Consider the following 16,928-nt stretch of genomic DNA (forward strand, 5'->3'; position numbering starts at 1 on the left):
AATTAACTCAATTTTATAACATTTTAATCACTACTTATTAGCTATATTAATTAACTGAGTAGCAATTATTATAATTCAGTATTATTAATTACTACTAATTAATAAGCAGTGATTATCAAAATGTAATTTAATAAGTAGTAATTATCGTCAACTAAATTATACTAATAAATAATAAGTAGTGATTATTAAAATGCTATAAAATTGAGTTACAAGATTAGTTAAAATTATTAAAAAGTAGTAATTATTATTATTAGTAGTAGTGATACAATTATTCATGGATTATAGATAATTTGTTTTTAATAGTGAACATTGATATAACAATTGAACTGATAACATTAACAACAACAAGTATTACTCGTAGTATTATTGTTTTATTAGTAGTAGTAGTACAGTTATTTGATATCAATGTTCACTATTTTAAAAAAATTATCTATAATCCATGAGTATTTGTTTGCATTCTACCAATTACTACTTTTTAATAATTATTTGCAATTTTTAATAACTTAATTTTATAACATTTAATAATCCCTAGTACTTATTAATCACTAATTCATAAGTAGTAATGATTAATAATCAATAATAACTATTACTACTAATTATTAGTGGTTATTATTCTTATTATATTAAAAACACTGTTGTAAACGATAAGTAATAAAACTAAAAAACTTTGTACAAATTATTTATATTGTACTATATTTAGAATTATTGTATTTTCTGGAGTTCTTTTTAATTGAGTTTTGAAATAAAGGTCGTTTATATATTTATATTAAACTTAGTACAATAAACAATGTTAATTATGTAAAAAATGATGCTAATCATTATTATTAGTAGTATTATGTCCTACAAGTCTCATTTTCCACCTGACTCTTGTGCGCATGCACGAACCCCCCTGCGTTTCACTCCGGAGCGCTTGACCTCTAAAGGCCAATTTATGCTGACAACCCAGTCCTCGCAGATGGCGTTGCAGATAGCATCTGCGTAGCCCCCCCACCTTCGCAGACGCTCTGTACACACCTCCCAAAAATTGTGACCACCGCAGAAGCCTCGCAGACAAGAGGGCTCTGATTGGTCCACTCTACATCCGCTGTACACGCACTTCCGCTTCCCTACTTTCCCGGTTTGGTTTGTTTTCACGACCGGCATTTTTAAAAACACAAGCGAAGATGGAGCAGCACGAAGAGCGGTTGATCGAGGAAGTGAGGAAGTACGTACATCTATACGACTCCAGTTCTAGTCATTATAAGTAACCGGAGGATAAACACTCCACTAACCACACCCACCAACTACTCCTAGCGATTTTGCGACTTCACGCCCCCTTGCGTTGTGGCGGTGAATAACATCGCGCACGCCTATTACTCCCCACTCAACGATAAATTACAACTGTCTGCGAAAAGCTATCTGCGAAAGCCTTGTCGCAAGAGCATGCAGAGGCCTTAACATGCGCGCGCCTCATGTCCGTGAAAAACCAGTTTCTCAGTCCGCCGTGTCCCCAGCGCTGCGTTATCGTCTTTAAACACGTTTGTGCGATCCAGCGCTTTTTATTGCAAACGATTCTTCTCCTTATTTTGGGGGTGTGTGTCATCCCCCAACCACTTGTCGTTAAACAGACATCTTCCCATAATTATCAACGCTTTCTACCGCCCATGTAAACTACCTGCGTATCTCTCACTCTTCACAACCACCACACCACATTTCCTCCAGTAGCCTCCTAACGTTAGTTCTTGATCTACGGAACGCACAGAACCAGTGCTGCCCCCAAAAGGTACGCTGGTCACTTTTAAAATTATGGTTAAAAAAATACCCCAAACCGGATGGAGACATTTCACTCGTTCAGGTCCAATATTAAATTTAATACCTCCCTTTCAAAAATTCCAGTCATTCCAAACAATTTAAGACGTTTTTAGGCCTTGAAAACCAAAAGTTGTATTTAAGACTTTTTAAGGACCCGCGGGAACCCTGGGATATATATAATTTTTATATTCGTTTTGTGTATTTATGTTTACACCAGTGGCGGCTGGTGAAAAAAATTCTTGGTGGGGCTGGTGTGTGCCAGTAGAGTTCCCTGCCTAGTCCAGTATAAGCATTCAAATGAACAGTCAGAAAATGACAATTCCACAATAATAATTTAATTTCCTTCTCAAAATCAGCAGTTTCACAGATAAAGTAAATTAACAATTTACAGCTATATTAGGCTCCATTTATGCTTTGGAAAGGAACGGTTTCAAATACAATACTCAAGTTCTTGAGAGAAGTTTACAGCAAGGGTATGATTTCAGCTGAATCTATACAAATCAACTGTATGTGTGTGAGAGAGAGAGTGTGAATGAGTGAGTGAGAGAGAGGGAGGAAGGTTTCTAAGGTGAGTGTGGGACTGAGTGAAGTGGTGTGTGTGTGTCTGATTCTAAGGTGAGTGTAAGATTTCTGTGTGAGAGAGTGACTATGAAATGAGGTGTGTGTGTTCTGAGCTCGGTGTATTTCTGTGAAACGAGACAGTGAGAGGGGGAGCGAAACACAGTGTTGACACTCTTGTTGTGAATACAAACTATGACAAGAAAGCTGTGTGATTATTGTCCAATATGAACCAAAAGTCTAGTTTTGAACATCAAAGACAGACAGACAGACAGAGAGAGAGAGAGAGAGAGAGAGAGAGATGCATTTTCTGTAGCAGGGGCGAAATTTCCAGCGCCCCAAAACCATTAAATTTGGCGATGCTGATTGGCCAAATATTTATGATTTTTCCCGAGCAACCATACACGATTGGCTATTCCGCTGCACTTCTGGGGCGCTTTGCCGAGCGCCCAAGAAGAGAAATGATACGCGTCTGTCGGTGGAAATTCACCATTGAATGAGAGTCAGTTGGTGGAAATGTTGTTTAAATAATTCAGATCGCATGTAGGCACACACTATTAAGTAAAACTGACAGTGATAAAATTTGTAAAAATATATATCGATATATTTAATATTTTTTTCCCCTCCACATCTGGGAGGGCGGCGCCCGATCGCCCCCTATGAGCCAGCCGCCACTGGTTTACACCGAGGGTCTCGGAGAAACGATATTTCAATCCTGTCCATGCCCTGTATGGCAGAATTGACTACAAAGTTGACTTGTCCTGTGATCTCTGCCTTTTCCAACAGGGGGAGCTGCAGCACCCTCAACACCCCCCCCCGCTTCCCTATAAAAAAATATATAGTCCGTTTTCGTTCTCACTTTTTTCCGCGTCTACACGACCGTTTTCAAGGAGGAAATCTGCGTCTATACGGTGACGCATAAATGTGTGGAATTCAATTGGATGTTGTAATAGAGTGTGCCGAGCGGATGGAGTAGTCAGTCAGAATGATGAGCAAAACAAGGAAAATTCTTGTACAAAAATAGTTTTCTTTTTATTCTTAAGCCGGCAGTTAACACAAACAGTACAAAAAAACCCCACTGATGACAAAACCAAACAAACAAACAAACAAACAAAAAAAATTCTGGGACAAAATGCCCACGCAAGCTAGGCTACTCTGGCATTACTCACACAGAGCTCAAGTCATGCGTCCTCTCCCTGCCGAGGCCGTCTCCCGAATAAGTGCAGCGCATATTTAAAAGACTACGGCACAGTCTTAACACAATTAAAATCAATCAACACATCTAGACAGATTTTAAGAGTTCTAAACATTTTCACTGCATGCATTACACTCCTACAACAATGTGCAGACCTTAAATATTACAACAAACACTTACGTAAGATTTTTAGACCATTTCTCTCCGCTCTAATGAGCTGCTTTCCCGCGCATCGCGGAAGAAACCTTGAAAAGCGCTTTCAGACCTGCACTCTGGTTTGGTCCCGCACCCGGAAGACTACAGCAGGTAAATGGCTCCAAACATTTCTGGCTGATGTTAGATAAACTCTAGCAGAAAAGGATTCAGATGTTAAACGTGCGCACTTAATGAATCTTTACACTCTATTGTTTATAGTGAAAACTAATAAATGCTTGCGCTGTTTAAACCTGTGTCGCGTATTTTACTATGAACACATGTACCAAACATTTCAGGTTTACATATCTAAAAGTTGTAACAAATGTACCCGTAACAAAACATACTTGTAAAGCCCCCATTACCAAACCCACAACAGCCATACAACACAGATTGTATTTGGAATGTCTTTGCAACTGTGGTTTAGTCCATTGCACTTGACCATTGAAACATGACCAGCGGGAGGAACCGCTGTTTAGTGACGGACGCATTGCGCTCTGTCACAGATGTGCATGCCAGGCGGTGCTGTGAAAGACCTCCGCTATGTCTGCACGCATGCGCAACGTCTTCCGTCTTGTCTGATCTGCACATCTGCGCCGCGAAAACTTTGACTACTCTGGCTATGGTAAGTAAGAAAGTAAGTAAAAAAGTAAGAGCATACTATACCCGCCTCTGTTCATTAACGGTATATGTGCAGATTCGGTATAGATGTTCGAAGGACTCCTGGACGTTTATTAAAGCTGCCAGAGCAGCTTGAAGGTCCGTTGGATCGATGTAATCAGACATGCTCTTACTTTTTTACTGAGGGCCCGTTTACACGAGGACGCTGTCGGGTAAAAACGACTAAATATTTTATCGGAAGTGCCTTTCGTCTACACGGGGACGGCGTTTCCGAGGCTGAAAAACGGAAAAAATTGAAAACGCCTTCCAGAGTGGATAAGTTAAAAACAGCCCCCGTTGCATATCCGTCTAAACTACCCAATACGCGAAACTCTACTCGGATCTGCTCACGTCGGGTACGCGTTTACGTCATACATATGTCATATACTGTACATGCCAGCCCGGGTAGCATATTTCTCTCTCTCTCTCAAATAGATGGCAAAAAAATCCCCCCCCAAAAAAACAAAGGGGGGCGTAGTATTTTTGCCATCTATTTGAGAGAGAGAAATATGCTATTAGTATAGGTAATCATATGGGGCAGAGTAAAATTAAGGATTAATTTCACGAGTGATTTCGAAGTTTTGAAAATTTCAAAACTTTGAAATCATTTGTGAAGTTGATCCTTAATTTTACTCGGCCCCGTACGATTACTAGTTTATAATATATCGGGCCGAATTCATACTTCAGAAGCCATTCAAGTTCACAACATTTGTCATTCACGTTTTCTGAACCAATCAGGGCGCAGGACTATCTTGCACGTTTGAATCAGTTTCTAAAGCATTCCTTGTTTTCGCAAATCTCTCGCTTTTCCCGATTCTTGAAAAGTAACATTTCAGGATTGATCCCGGATATGTCTCTTGTCTCAGATGCTGATCCAATGCTGCCTGCATTACTTTAAGACAGTCTGGTTCGTAGTTTTCCCCATTTTCTCTCCTCACTTCTGCATCAAACTGTGATAGCACTTTGCCTCACTCACAGCGTTCATACGCCACTACAGAGTCGTTCATTTGTCTTTCTGCGGCCCATTTCTTAAACACGGAAAGCCAAAAATTCGTACTTTTTTTTTTTGTATTTTCATTTTTCGCTCGCAGCTTTCAACTGGTTTATCATTTCTTCGTCAAATATAGCGAAACGCGGCATTGCTGAGTCAGCCATTTTGTTGACAAAATTTGCTAATTTTTGTAACCGTAACCAAGCAACGAACTAGCCAATAGCATTTCAGAAATATGGCCCCGTGTTATGGGGAAAAAAAAGCCCTCCTTGATTGACCAATCAGAATTGAGTAATTTGGCCCTATGTATTATAATTTAAAAAAAGTAAGTTGTTTTTCTTAAACTTTCTTTTGCATAAAGTGTCCTCCTTATTTCATGCGATAATTTGTACAGTACACCAGCCCTAAGACTGAACTCCCCCTCTTCTTCTTCGGGTTTTATGGCGGTTGGCAACCAGCTTTGTTGGTGCATTACCGCCACCTCTGGACTGGAGTGTGGAACAAGAATATCTACCACCCACAATTCTTAACAAAAAAGAAAAAAAAATTGTATAAAAGGAAAAGAAATCACTCGGATTTCCAGCTACATTTTGTTAATTAGGCCTGTGTTTTTTTTAAAAACCTACATAGGTGGTTGAAACGCACCTCTCCTGTGCTTAACTGCAGCATGTTCTGGACATTAAACACCACTTTTTCCCTCTGTAGGTGCCTTATAAGCACCTCCCTGTCAGCACTGTATTTTGGACAGTATACAAGAACATGTTCTACGGTCTCCTGGCTGTCACTGCACTCACAGGTTCCATCATGTTTCTTAATCCTGTATAGTGCGCTGTGTGTCCAAAACGCATTCTGGAGAACACATCAAACTCCCCCTCTTCCTGCAGCCGCTCGAGCGCATTGAGGGTCCTTCCGCGGTTAGCACAGGGCGACACCAACAGCTTCGAGGTGTTCAAGTCATTTGCCTGATTACAAAAAAAGCTAAACGAAAATCATTACCTTAAAAAAGTGCTGATTTTTCACACAGCGCTTTTCAAACGAATATTATTTTAATTTTAAGCATTTACGTAGAAAATATGTTATGATAATATCTGTATGTGTACTATATTTGACGAAGCCACGGTTCAGGCACGACTGCGTAAAGCGCGGCAAAGAGCGGCTCATTTTGAAAACAAAGCGGTAGTTCAGGTCGGTGGAATGCTTTTTACTGATAAATGACAGAAAATTTGACTAATTCAAACACACCTCAGTATATCTGTGTTGTAAATATACACTATGTCAACGTTGTCGTGCCTCCTTGATGTAAATTTAACTAACAAGTCAAACCAGTATCCAGAGCTAACTGGGGCCTGATTACTAGCTTGAGAGTCATGTATGGAGGGACGTAAAAACAAATGTCTGCTCTTAATCAGAATGGACTGAGCAGCTTGAAGGAAATCCAAGATAAAGATCAGTGCAATCAAAATATAATTCTCAATTTAATCGGATATGGAGAAAAATAAACCTCATGTAATTTAGTGGTCTACGTGTACCTGTTCTTTGTGTTCTAGAAGACAAAGCAGTATAACAGTACACTAAAAAACAGTTTTGGAGATATTCTCGTTTTAATAATTTAGTTCAGGGGAAACATTAAAATGTTTTTGATGACTCATCAGGTACTAGTCATGTTTTTGTCCAATTAAATGCTTTCTAGTATGTATATATCCCACTCTCAGCTGGTTCTTACTCTACAGCATCAGGTCATTAGCAGCAAATATGGTTTTTGAATGTGCTTGTGGCTGTGCATCTCGCCACACACTATTTTCTTCACCGCCTGTTCCTTGGTTGAGGGGGAAAATGGTTTGGAGTATGGGTGGACGTTGTGCAAGGTGGTGGTTCTTATGCGACCAGCACTTTTTGGAGCTGTGTCGTGCTATCTCAGACTGATTAAGAATACAATTCTGCCTTTATACGCTGCCAGAGCGTCATTATCAGTAAGAAAAAGAAATATAAATTTATCTTTATGTATTCAGACATTTTAGATGCCTCCTGGTTGACAACCCTGTGATTCTCCATCACCACTGGAACCTCTGGTGGTCAACTTCAACATGCCACACTGACTTCCTGTTTCAAAAGGAAATACGTTAGCATATGGAATTAAATCACAGCTCGCGAGTCATTTCATGAGGAGTTTAAAAAAGAAGACGCCATGTCTTGGTTATCAGTCATAGGAAGTAAAATGCCCTCCACAAGGGCTACAGTGGTGCTTGAAAGTTTGTGAACCCTTTAGAATTTTCAATATTTCTGCATAAATATGAGCTAAAACATCATCAGATTTTCACACAAGTCCTAAGAGTAGATAAAGAGAACCCAGTTAAACAAATGAGACAAAATATTATACTTGGTCATTTATTTATTGAGGAAAATGATCCAATATTACATATGTGAGTGGCAAAAGTATGTGAACCTCTAGGATTAGCAGTTAATTTGAAGGTGAAATTAGAGTTTCAATCAATGGGATGACGATCAGGTGCGAGTGGGCACCCTGTTTTATTTAAAGAACAGGGATCTATCAAAGTCTGATCTTCACAACACATGTTTGTGGAAGTGTATCATGGCACGAACAAAGGAGATTTCTGTGGACCTCAGAAAAAGCGTTGTTGATGCTCATCAGGCTGGAAAAGGTTACAAAACCATCTCTAAAGAGTTTGGACTCCACCCATCCACAGTCAGACAGATTGTGTACAAATGGAGGAAATTTAAGACCATTGTTACCCTCCCCAGGAGTGGTCGGCCAACAAAGATCACTCCAAGAGCAAGGCGTGTAATAGTCGTCGAGGTCACAAAGGACACCAGGGTAATCTGTGGTTGGTTGAAGAGAGCAACTGGACTTGCTTGAAAATTCTTGAAAATGTTTCGCCTCTCATCCTAAAGGCTTCCTCAGTTCTGTCTTACTAATAGGGAGTATCCAGTATTTATCCTCTCATGGATCATCGTAGAATCCGAATCAGAATGCTGATGGCTGCATTGTAGGTGGCTGATAAAAGATGTCATAGACACCCACCTCTGTTCAATGATGGTCGTTCCAGGTTGACAAAAATGAACGATCCTCTCTGGCTAAGATGTCTGCCAGTTTCTGGAAGTCCTCTCATACTCCCGCACCAGTCGAAGGGATCTCAGCCTTTAGGATGAGAGGTGAAATGTTTTCAAGAATCTTCAAGCAAGTCCAGTTGCTCTCTTCAACCAACCACAGATTACTATGTACCTGGATGACTGAGATTCTTCACAGATATGTTTCTACGCACTTTGGGATGAGATCCCTTCGACTGGTGCGGGAGTATGAGAGGACTTCCAGAAAACTGACAGGCATCTTAGCCAGAGAGGATCGTTCATTTTTGTCAACCTGGAACGACCATCATTGAACAGAGGTGGGTGTCTATGACATCTTTTATCAGCCACCTACAATGCAGCCATCAGCATTCTGATTCAGATTCTATGATGATCCATGAGAGGATAAATACTGGATACTCCCTATTAATCAGACAGAACTGAGGAAGCCTTTAGGATGAGAGGTGAAACGTTTTCAAGAATCTTCAAGCAAGTCCAGTTGCTCTCTTCAACCAACCACAGATTACTATGTACCTGGATGACTGAGATTCTTCACAGATATGACACCAGGGTAACTTTTAAGCAACTGAAGGCCTCTCTCACATTGGCTAATGTTCATGAGTCCATCATCAGGAGAACACTGAACAACTGTGGTGTGCATGGCAGGGTTGCAAGGAGAAAGCCACTGCTCTCCAAAAAGAACATTGCTGCATGTCTGCAGTTTGCTAAAGATCACGTGGACAAGCCAGAAAACTATTGGAAAAATGTTTTGTGGACGGATGAGACCAAAATAGAACTTTTTGGTTTAAATGAGAAGCGTTATGTTTGGAGAAAGGAAAACACTGCCTTCCAGCATAAGAACCTTATCCCATCTGTGAAACATGGTGGTGGTAGTATCATGGTTTGGGCCTGATTTGCTCCATCTGGGCCAGGACGGCTTGCCATCGTTGATGGAACAACGAATTCTGAATTATACCAGTGAATTCTAAAGGAAAATGTCAGGACATCTGTCCATGAACTGAATCTCAAGAGAAGGTGTGTCATGCAACAAGACAACGACCCTAAGCACACAAGTCGTTCTATCAAAGAATGGTTAAAGAAGAATAAAGTTAATGTTTTGGAATGGCCAAGTCAAAGTCCTGACCTTAATCCAATCGAAATGTTGTGGACGGCCCTGAAGCGAGCAGTTCATGTGAGGAAACCCACCAACATCCCAGAGTTGAAGCTGTTCTGTACGGAGGAATGAGCTAAAATTCCTCCAAGCCGGTGTGCAGGACTGATCAACAGTTACCGGAAACGTTTAGTTGCAGTTATTGCTGCACAAGGGGGTCACACCAGATACTGAAAGCAAAGGTTCACATACTTTTGCCACTCACAGATATGTAATATTGGATCATTTTCCTCAATAAATAAATAAATGACCAAGTATAATATTTTTGTCTCATTTGTTTAACTGCGTTCTCTTTATCTACTCTTAGGACTTGTGTGAAAATCTGATTATGTTTTAGGTCATATTTATGCAGAAATATAGAAAATTCTAAAGGGTTCACAAACTTTCAAGCACCACTGTACATTTGATTCCATATTTTATATGCCATCACCATATAAAATCCTTCTCTTCTTAATGAACTCGGTAGCATATTGTGTAAAGACAAAGTCAGATTTTGCTGTAATCTTCTAAAAACAAAAGGGCAAGAGCTGCTTTTCTCACACTATTTCCCTGAGAAATCTACGTTGGCATTGACACCGGTATTACCATAAAAGCTGAATCTTTGAAACTTTGTTTGTCTTACTTTTATCTCGGCTATTTACCTTGCAGGAAATTGTAATTCAACTGCACAAGGATGTTACAGAACGATGCACTGCATTACGAGGACCTGGAGAACACAGGGGAGGCTCTTATCGGGCTCATTGAGAGCAGTAAAGCTGAAGATGTTCTGAGGGCAGCACGAAAGAAACAGCAGGCACTTTTTGACCATCGCATTGAGGCTAAGAAAACAGTTACTGAGCTCTTAAACAGTAAGTGATGATCAGCTACTACAACCCCGATTCCAAAAAAGTTGGGACAAATTGTAAATAAAAATGGAATGCAATGATGTGGAAGTTTCAAAATTCCATATTTTTTTCAGAATAGAACATAGATGACATATCAAATGTTTAAACTGAGAAAATGTATCATTTAAAGAGAAAAATTAGGTGATTTTAAATTTCATGACAACAACACATCTCAAAAAAGTTGGGACAAGGCCATGTTTACCACTGTGAGACATCCCCTTTTCTCTTTACAACAGTCTGTAAACGTCTGTGGACTGAGGAGACAAGTTGCTCAAGTTTAGGGAGAGGAATGTTAACCCATTCTTGTCTAATGTAGGATTCTAGTTGCTCAACTGTCTTAGGTCTTTTTTGTCGTATCTTCCGTTTTATGATGCGCCAAATGTTTTCTACGGGTGAAAGATCTGGACTGCAGGCTGGCCAGTTCAGTACCCGGACCCTTCTTCTACGCAGCCGTGATGCTGTAATTGATGCAGTATGTGGTTTGGCATTGTCATGTTGGAAAATGCAAGGTCTTCCCTGAAAGAGACGTCATCTGGATGGGAGCATATGTTGCTCTAGAACCTGGATATACCTTTCAGCATTGATGGTGTCTTTCCAGATGTGTAAGCTGCCCATGCCACACACACTAATGCAACCCCATACCATCAGAGATGCAGGCTTCTGAACTGAGCGCCGATAACAGCTTGGGTCGTCCTTCTCCTCTTTAGTCCGAATGACACGGTGTCCCTGATTTCCATAAAGAACTTCAAATTTTGATTCGTCTGACCACAGAACAGTTTTCCACTTTGCCACAGTCCATTTTAAATGAGCCTTGGCCCAGAGAAGACGTCTGTGCTTCTGGATCGTGTTTAGATACGGCTTCTTCTTTGAACTATAGATTTTTAGCTGGCAACGGCGGATGGCACGGTGAATTGTGTTCACAGATAATGTTCTCTGGAAATATTCCTGAGCCCATTTTGTGATTTCCAATACAGAAGCATGCCTGGATGTGATGCAGTGCTGTCTAAGGGCCCGAAGATCACAGGCACCCAGTATGGTTTTCCGGCCTTGACCCTTACGCACAGAGATTCTTCCAGATTCTCTGAATCTTTTGATGATATTATGCACTGTAGATGATGATATGTTCAAAATCTTTGCAATTTTACACTGTCGAACTCCTTTCTGATATTGCTCCACTATTTGTTGGTGCAGAATTAGGGGGATTGGTGATCCTCTTCCCATCTTTACTTCTGAGAGCTGCTGCCACTCCAAGATGCTCTTTTTATACCCAGTCATGACCTATTGCCAATTAAGGCTGTGCGATATGGGGGGAAAAAATGAATATTCCGATACATTTTCTCCATTTCACGATATACAGTATATTTAAATCTCCTCTAAAGGACCCCATGAAATCTAACTTTTACTCTTCACTGTTTTCACTACAATCCCTGCAGATTAAATAACATTCTTGGTTAACTTTACAGGTGGTTTTCAACAACACATTTTAAATTTTCATGTTAGTGATTAATCACAATTGAGTTGAAATAAGACTATTTTTATTCAACAACGATGTGGCACAAACTGCAAAAACAACCTTGAAAATTGCAACAAAGGGGCAACACAATACAGAGCTCAGATCAATAAAGTGCAAGCTCAACACTGAGAGACATTTAGCCTAAATAAGAAAAGTGCTCTTTCATTAAATTATTTTTAAAAATAGAGGTAGATCTCCAAGCTATTAACCTGACTACTGAGAACCACTGGAACATTCACAATAGAGAGAGAGATTGAGGGAGAGAAGAGAGAGATCTGCAAAACATAATTTCTCTCTTTGCACACTTTTGAACTGAATGTTTTCTGGCTCTGCCTCTCAGATGTGTGTAATTCTGATATTGCCTTCTCTGTAAAATGTCTGCGACCAGGCAACTCATATTTGGGATCGAGTGCGTTTAGTAATTTTTGGAAGCCTGGTTTTTCCACTATACTAACTGGGATCATGTCTTCGGCAATGACGTTAGTGATTGCATCCGTTATAGCTCTCCATCTCTGACTCGTTTTCTCATATGGGGTGGCTTTGGAGAACGAGGCCGCTATGGTCATTTGTTTAGCTTGTGGGGGGTTTAGCTCGTGGGCAAGTAGTTCGGAGTTTAAGAGACTCTTCATACTGTCCCGGGTGAGTTTTCAGGTGATGGAACATATTTGTCGTGCTGCTGCCTTTCGTGATGACAGGTTTTTTTTGCACACTTTACAAATTGGCATTTGCTGTTCCACGTCCTCCTCGCGATATCCAAAAAATGCCAGATGACTGACCCCTTACTAGTTCTTTTAGGAACCAATTCGTCCGCTTCCATTTTTAATTTGTCGCTGAAATTAACAGAGCTTACACGGTAGCCTATGCAACACCAGCGATTGCACGAACTGAGTCAGCGCTGTAAACCGAAACTAGAAAATCTTCCTGCAAGTTCCTTTCAGCACAGAGATGTCGCCCGGGATTGGTTGGCGAGTGTGTGACGTTATTATTATTTTTTTAAATTTGTTTGTTTTTTTTAACCCTTAGGCAGCCTCTCGTGTTCCTGCCTGAGGGACAGGGAGAAAACCACTGGAAAATGTTTTAAACAAACGCAAGTTGGCAGATGACCATAAATACTCGATAGTTATGATATAATAATTTTATGCATCTCTCACAGAATTTTCGGAGATATATCAAGTATATTCGATATATCAAGTATATTCGATATATCGCACAGCCCTATTGCCAATTGACCTAATGAGTTGCAATTTGGTCCTCCAGCTGTTCCTTTTTTGTACCTTTAACTTTTCCAGCCTCTTATTGCCCCTGTGCCAACTTTTTTGAGATGTGTTGCTGTCATGAAATTTCAAATGAGCCAATATTTGGCATGAAATTTCAAAATGTCTCACTTTCGACATTTGATATGTTGTCTGTTCTATTGTGAATACAATATCAGTTTTTGAGATTTGTAAATTATTGCATTCCGTTTTTATTTACAATTTGTACTTTGTCCCAACTTTTTTGGAATCGGGGTTGTATGAGCCACCTGCCTGGTTGTGATCACTCTCAACATGAAGCTGCAAAAAGCACCGATTTTATGATGTATTCCCCAATGAATTATGTATATCTTAAATTCAGCTTCCCTTTTCTGCTCAAACGTTGCAAATGTGTGAAATGAAATATGAGTCGCTCACAATCCCCTCACACTGTGAACACAGGCTTGGTGCACTCTGAGGAAGTTGTTGGACAGAAGCTTTTGGACCTGGAGGGTCAGAAGAGTCAGATGATGCGGGAGCTGGAGAAAGTGGAGCAGGAGGTGCAGCAGAGCCTGGCCAAGAGCCACACTTTGGACTCGGAGATGCAGTATCCTTTATTCACATGCTCTTTCTGCATAGACAACTCCTATGTATCTTTTGTTATGATGTAATTTGTGTACAATAAAACAAGCAGCAATGTACACTAGCAGCAATCTGCATTTCAAAGATTCTTTATTGTCAATTCACTATATATCCAGGACATATCGGAGAATCGAAATGCCGTTTCTCTCTCACCTTACTTGTAAAAAACAGATAAAGATTACACACACACACACACACACACACAAAAAAAAAAATATATATATATATATATGAGTGATTCCACGCTTATGGGTACTGAAATGGGGACATGAACTTATTCACCTAAAACCATTTCCTTTTTTACCATCAGGTCACAAAACATGTAATCTTTAATGAATGATATGTTAAAAGATAACTTTAATTTTCTGAGATGTAATAAAAACATATTTATATGCCAAAGTCAAGCCTATGAGTTCCAAAATGATGTCTGTTACATTACTTCTGTTACGATTGTCCATCTCGCGTCTGTTACAAATTAATTACAATCTAGCTATATACCATGTTAATCTTATTGAAAGAATGTGTATGTTTATTCTACTACACATGTTTATTAATTATATTTGCTAAAACATCACCTTCCTATGTTTCAAAAAGTAATTCTACATTGTTAAAATTGAGAATATATATGTCCACAACACTTCTGTTACGTTCTGACTTTGGCATATAAATATGTTTTTATTACATCGCAGAAAATTAAAGTTATCTTTTAACATATCATTCATTAAAGATTACATGTTTTGTGACCTGATGGTAAAAAAAAGAAATGGTTTTAGGTGAATTTTTAAAAATAAGTTCATGTCCCCATTTCAGTACCCATAAGCGTGGAATCACTCATATATATATATATATATATATATATATATATATATATATATATATGGATAAAAAATTAAGAAAAACAATTTATATTTTTATATGTATATATCAATGTACAAAACAGCAGTAGTGCAATACAGTACAATAACGGAGAAGGTGCTAGAAGAGCAGCTTATGAGGCGTATAACAGTAGTGCAAATGAGCAATAGCAGCAGATACAGCAGCAATGCTAATGTTTGTGGTGTGATGTGCAAACGGATGAGGTAGTTTTCTTGTGCGAATAAATGTTACAGACCAGGGGTAGGGGGTAGGTCGTGGACAGAGTTCAGCATCCTGACAGCCTGGTGGATGAAGCTGTTTAGCAGTCTTGTGGAGCGGGCCCGGAGGCTCCGGTACCTTTTCCCTGAGGGCAGGAGGCTGAAGAGTGAGTGTGAAGGGTGGGAGAGGTCACCAGCGATGCTGATGGCTCTGCGGGTGAGACGGGAGTGATAGATGTCTGTAAGGGAGGGCCGAGGGGTGCCGATGATCTTGCTGGCCGTGTTCACTATGCGTTGCAGAGTCTTCCGGCAGGAGGCACTGCAGCCTCCGTACCACGCAGTGATGCAGCCAGTGAGGACACTCTCAATGGTGCCCCTGTAGAATGAGCACATGATGGGGGGGGGGGGGGGGGGGACTCGTGCACTCCTCAGTTTGTGGAGGAAGTAGAGGCGAGTTTGAACCTTCTTGGCCAGCGATGCGGTGTTGTTGGACCAGGAGAGGTCCTCAGCGATATGCACCACTAGGAATTTGGTGCTGCTCACCCTCTCCACTGCAGCACCGTCGATGGTCAGAGGGGGATGCTGTGAGTGACCTCTCCTGAAGTCGACTACAATCTCTTTGGTCTTCTCCACGTTCAGGAAGAGATTGTTGTCTTTACTCCACTCGACCAGTTGGCTCACCTCATTCCTGTAGTTGGCTTCATCGTTGTTAGTGATGAGGTCCACCACAGTTGTGTCATCTGCAAACTTGATGATGTGGTTGGTGCTGTAGATTGGTACGCAGTCATGGGTCAGCGGGGTGAAGAGCAGCGGGCTGAGCACACACACCCTTGTGGGGCCCCTGTGCTCAGCATGATGGTCCTGGAGATGTTACTGCCGACCCGCACGTTCTGTGGCCTCCCTGTAATAAAGTCCAGCACCCAGTTTCAAAGAGAGGTGTTGAGTCCCAAATGTCCGAGTTTTTGTATTAGCTGCTGGGGAATGATTGTGTTGAATGCCGAACTGTAATCCAAGAACAGCATTCGCACATAGGTGTTCTTTGAGTCCAGGTGAGTGATGGCTGGGTGTAGAGCAGCGGAGATAGCGTCCTCTATGGACCTGTTTGACCTATATGCAAACTGGAATGGGTCATGAGAGAGAGGGAGAATGGACTTGGTGTTCTGCATGACCAGTCGCTCAAAGCACTTCATGATGATGGAAGTCAGTGCTACGGGCCAATAGTCGTTATAGTTAAATGGGAGGGGCTTCTTTGGCACTGGTATTATGGTTGTAGCTTTGAAACACATGGGGACAACAGCTTGGTTCAGGGAGATGTTAAAGAGGTCAGCGAGGACATCCCTGAGCTCCATGGCACAGTCCTTCAGAACACGGCCAGGTATGTTGTCTGGTCCAGCTGCTTTGCGTGGGTTGATCCTAGAGAGGGTCCTCTCCACATTGGCTGGATCCAGACATACGGCCTGTTCATCCAGGGGAGGAGTGGTCTTCTGTGCTGGTGTGTTGTTTTGTGTTTCAAAGCGTCCAAAGAAGTCATTTAGGCAGTTTAGCAATGTGATGTCACTCTCACAGGTCCGTGGTGGGGGTTTGTAGTTTGTGGGGGTTTGAATGCCATGCCAGAGAGACTGTGCATCTCTGGTGTTGCTGAAGTGTCCAGATATTTTATTGCTGTACTGACGTTTTGCCTCCCTGATGCCACAGGACAGGTTGGCTCTGGCTGTTGTTACACCTGCGGTGTCACCGGCCCTAAAGGCTGCGTCTCGAGTCCGCAGGAGCCTGTGAGCCTCTCCTGTCAGCCAAGGCTTCTGGTTAGCATGAACAGTGATGGTTTTGCAGTGAGTGATATCATCAGTGCATTTAGCGATGTATGATGTCACAGCCTCAGTGTATTCCTCTAAGTCTATTGTGGTTGTTGTAAGTGGCTGCTTCTTTGAAAATGTTGCAGTGT

At 41.0% G+C, this 16,928-nt stretch overlaps 1 protein-coding gene across 1 annotated transcript in view; it reads left to right on the top strand.

Annotated features, from left to right (window-relative positions):
* Window positions 1-6,467: 6,467 nt before the first annotated feature.
* Window positions 6,468-16,928, top strand: part of spc24 (SPC24 component of NDC80 kinetochore complex) — a 37,409-nt gene continuing 26,948 nt past the window's right edge. The window contains exons 1-3 of the mRNA XM_060901667.1: window positions 6,468-6,572; window positions 10,291-10,490; window positions 13,734-13,878. Of these exons, the coding sequence (XP_060757650.1) occupies window positions 10,316-10,490; window positions 13,734-13,878 (320 nt within the window). The 5' untranslated portion in view covers window positions 6,468-6,572; window positions 10,291-10,315. The remainder of the gene's footprint in view (window positions 6,573-10,290; window positions 10,491-13,733; window positions 13,879-16,928) is intronic.

This window comes from Neoarius graeffei, chromosome 20 (assembly GCF_027579695.1).
Source record: "Neoarius graeffei isolate fNeoGra1 chromosome 20, fNeoGra1.pri, whole genome shotgun sequence".
Classification (NCBI taxonomy): Eukaryota; Metazoa; Chordata; class Actinopteri; order Siluriformes; family Ariidae; genus Neoarius; species Neoarius graeffei.